This window comes from Loa loa (assembly GCF_000183805.2).
Source record: "Loa loa unplaced genomic scaffold supercont3.79, whole genome shotgun sequence".
In the NCBI taxonomy this organism is placed as follows: Eukaryota; Metazoa; Nematoda; class Chromadorea; order Rhabditida; family Onchocercidae; genus Loa; species Loa loa.
Genome location: NW_018108259.1, coordinates 57,463 through 60,441, shown reverse-complemented (window position 1 = coordinate 60,441; position 2,979 = coordinate 57,463). Strand labels below are relative to the sequence as shown.

The following is a 2,979-nucleotide window of genomic DNA, read 5'->3' as shown; positions in this document are numbered from 1 at the left end:
GTAAACAATATTCTTACCGCTGAAACGTTTTTCAAATGCAGTACTGTTATTACCAAATAATTTATTATGTTGTAATTATCTGATATCGACAAATTATAGGTCCGTGTACAAAAGAAATCAAACCTAGATGTAGAAAGGACACCAGAGCAGGTACCAGACGAGGATGCCGTGATACCACCCGCTGCTTCCACAGCCGCTGCTACTGATTCAAGCTGGGCAGTCATATCTTCCGAGGATTTTGCAGCCTGCGAACAAGAAACCTGAAGTAATCTAATCCCCTGACCAAAATCCTCGACCATAAACAGACTGATCAAAGCCATGGAAGTAATACCCGCGGAATATTTTTACCCAAAGATAAATAGTGGATAAATTGGTAAGGGTGCGGTAGATGATATTAGAGAACAGAGAGAGGAACAAGTCCTAAATAACGAAATTATCCCAGGAAAAATCCTGAAGCAAACTACAACTGTAACTAATCTGCATATTCTTCCTCACACAAACTTATTTCTCATAAGGATCGATTTATTTCAGAGATGCCACAGCTAAGTAAGCCAACAACTATTTCCAATATTCCAACTTCAATGAACTCACAGAAAAGACTCCCTTTGCCGCTCTAGTTTACCAGTTGGCCTGACTGTGAGGTCTTCTCATATATGTCACTCAATGTCGCTTGATATTGTTGCTCAGTTAAATGTATCCAAACTCGAATTTTGGGGACCGAAATTTCTAACAATTCAAATTCACTTAAACAAGTTCTCATCTTGACAAAAAATGATGGAATGAGAAGGGTAGCAAAAACCGTAACACTTACCTCCCTAAGTTTTTCAGCGATAATCACTGTCGACGAAGTGGCAGCGGTATTATCAGCACTACACGTCGTACTGCTAACAACACTTGATGTAGCTGTAGCCGCATTAGCAGCCGAACTAACTACAGCCGGTAACGGAGGACTTACGCGGGCGGTCGTATCCTGTTTACGTTTAACATAATCCTTATAACATTTAGAACATAATCCTTCGGTAGATGGTGAACCGAAGAAACCACAACCTGCGCGGCATAGTGTAGTCGTCTGTTGTTGATTTTCCATAATTCTTCCGCTTTAGCTTATCGATTCACGTACTGCTCCTTTTCACGTGACAGCCGATAATTGGCTTGTTCGTTAAAAACTGGAAATAAAATATTTCGTTTGTTTTCCAGGAAAAATAACAAAGTGAAGGAGTAACGAACAAACAAGTGCACAATATAATTCTTATTTGCGCCTGCCACAATTATGTTAAAAACAATTCTTCACAAATGGTTTTACATTTTAAAAAGCATCTGTAAAGGATTATTTTCCAGTTCCACTTTGCAGTACTCATGTAACAAATGGATGATTAAACATTTACAATGATATTAGGCATACAAATAATATGAAATTCCATCACTCGACCATTTTTTGACTGTTCGAAAAAATCTAAATCAATAAAGAAATGATATTTTTCTTCTCCCATCTAAGAAGAACAAGAACAGTCATTTACCTGCATCCTTTCCCCATGACAAAACTATACATACATAAAAATACATGATGAAATGAAGAAAGTACATATATTTTCATCCTTCTGACATTATACGCTTATAGTTTTGCGCTAACAACTGAAATTTAGATAATAAACTTGAAATAATATGCAAAGATAAGTTGCTTAATATATGGAAGTTGACGATAGTAAACTAGTAATATTTAAATTACTAAAATTAAATTAATTTTCAACTTTGCTAATATATTTGCAAGTAAAGAAAGAAATCGAATTGCGCTTTAAAACCTGTTGCAGAATAAATGATAGTACAATGTTAGTTCATGATGATGATCAGTGAGTGACACAAATATAAGACAAGCTAATAGGCATCATCGTAAACAGAAGTATTTCTCGAATCCTTTCGAGTTATTGATCGTATTTGAGGGAAATATAAATTAAACTCTCTGTTATTGATTATTTATGGTCCTTAAATGTTTGTTGTTTACTAATAAAATGGTAATATTACCGATCATTCGCATAAACATATGAGTACAGATCAAGCAGCATACAAACATACACATACATATATATGTACGCAAAACACATCCATACATGCATATACATACATGTGCACACATACATATGTACACATACACACACACACACACAAACACACGGACATAGACAGACACGTACAAACACACAGTGAGAAACAAGTTAAAGGAAAAGATAACAACAATTATCCGGTAATTCGTGATAATATTATCGCCAGGTAAATAGTTCCTTCCTCCTCGCTAAGTGAAGTACGTACAATGCGACAGAAATCCTTCCAATGACCCGTCCTCTTCTCATCTGCATGACAATCATGAGAGTCATTCCAAAATTATGATCAAAAAAAAGAGATCTTAACAGTATCTTTTCACTCTATTCAATATAAGCTTGTTACCCAATATTTCTCGAGAAGCATCATAACCCATCCAATTCGGTAACCGAAAAAACATTCCCGATGTGCACCACACACGCACATACCCTCACATACGCACATGCGTACACACACACACATACACAGATACACATACACATACACACACATACACATACACACATACACATCCCAATAGTATATAATGAATCCAAACGGGCCTACTACACCACCCATATATTCTGCCAGCCAATCAACTAACCAACCAACCAACCAACTAACTGGCCAAACAGTAGGCAGAAGGCTGAAGATATACATTAACAGACAGACAGACGGACAGAGACATGCATAGATAGATGGAGAGATGGCCAAATAAACAGATCGAAGGAAAGGTCGATAACCGGTTATAGACAGTCGGTGGTAGCACCACCCCCTTCGCTACCTGAACGCCAATACGCACTCACATACACACTCACACACACGCACACACACACACACCCATACATTCACATACATATTCACATAAATACACGTATGTTAACGTGCACGCACATACTCATTCAC

General features: G+C 37.2%; 2 protein-coding genes across 2 annotated transcripts in view; one reads left to right on the top strand and one right to left on the bottom strand.

Annotated features, from left to right (window-relative positions):
- LOAG_17461 (hypothetical protein) overlaps positions 1 to 1,087 on the bottom strand; it is a gene marked incomplete at both ends in the record, with an annotated part of 2,639 nt that extends 1,552 nt beyond the window's left edge. Inside the window, 2 exons of the mRNA XM_020450123.1 lie at positions 124 to 260; positions 812 to 1,087. Of these exons, the coding sequence (XP_020306240.1) occupies positions 124 to 260; positions 812 to 1,087 (413 nt within the window). The remainder of the gene's footprint in view (positions 1 to 123; positions 261 to 811) is intronic.
- An 849-nt stretch (positions 1,088 to 1,936) lies between these two features.
- On the top strand, positions 1,937 to 2,365 carry LOAG_14133 (hypothetical protein). The gene has a single exon (XM_003149635.2). It carries the CDS (start codon positions 2,039 to 2,041, stop codon positions 2,267 to 2,269), a length of 231 nt encoding a protein of 76 aa, XP_003149683.1. The 5' UTR covers positions 1,937 to 2,038; the 3' UTR covers positions 2,270 to 2,365.
- The last annotated feature ends 614 nt before the right edge of the window (positions 2,366 to 2,979 follow it).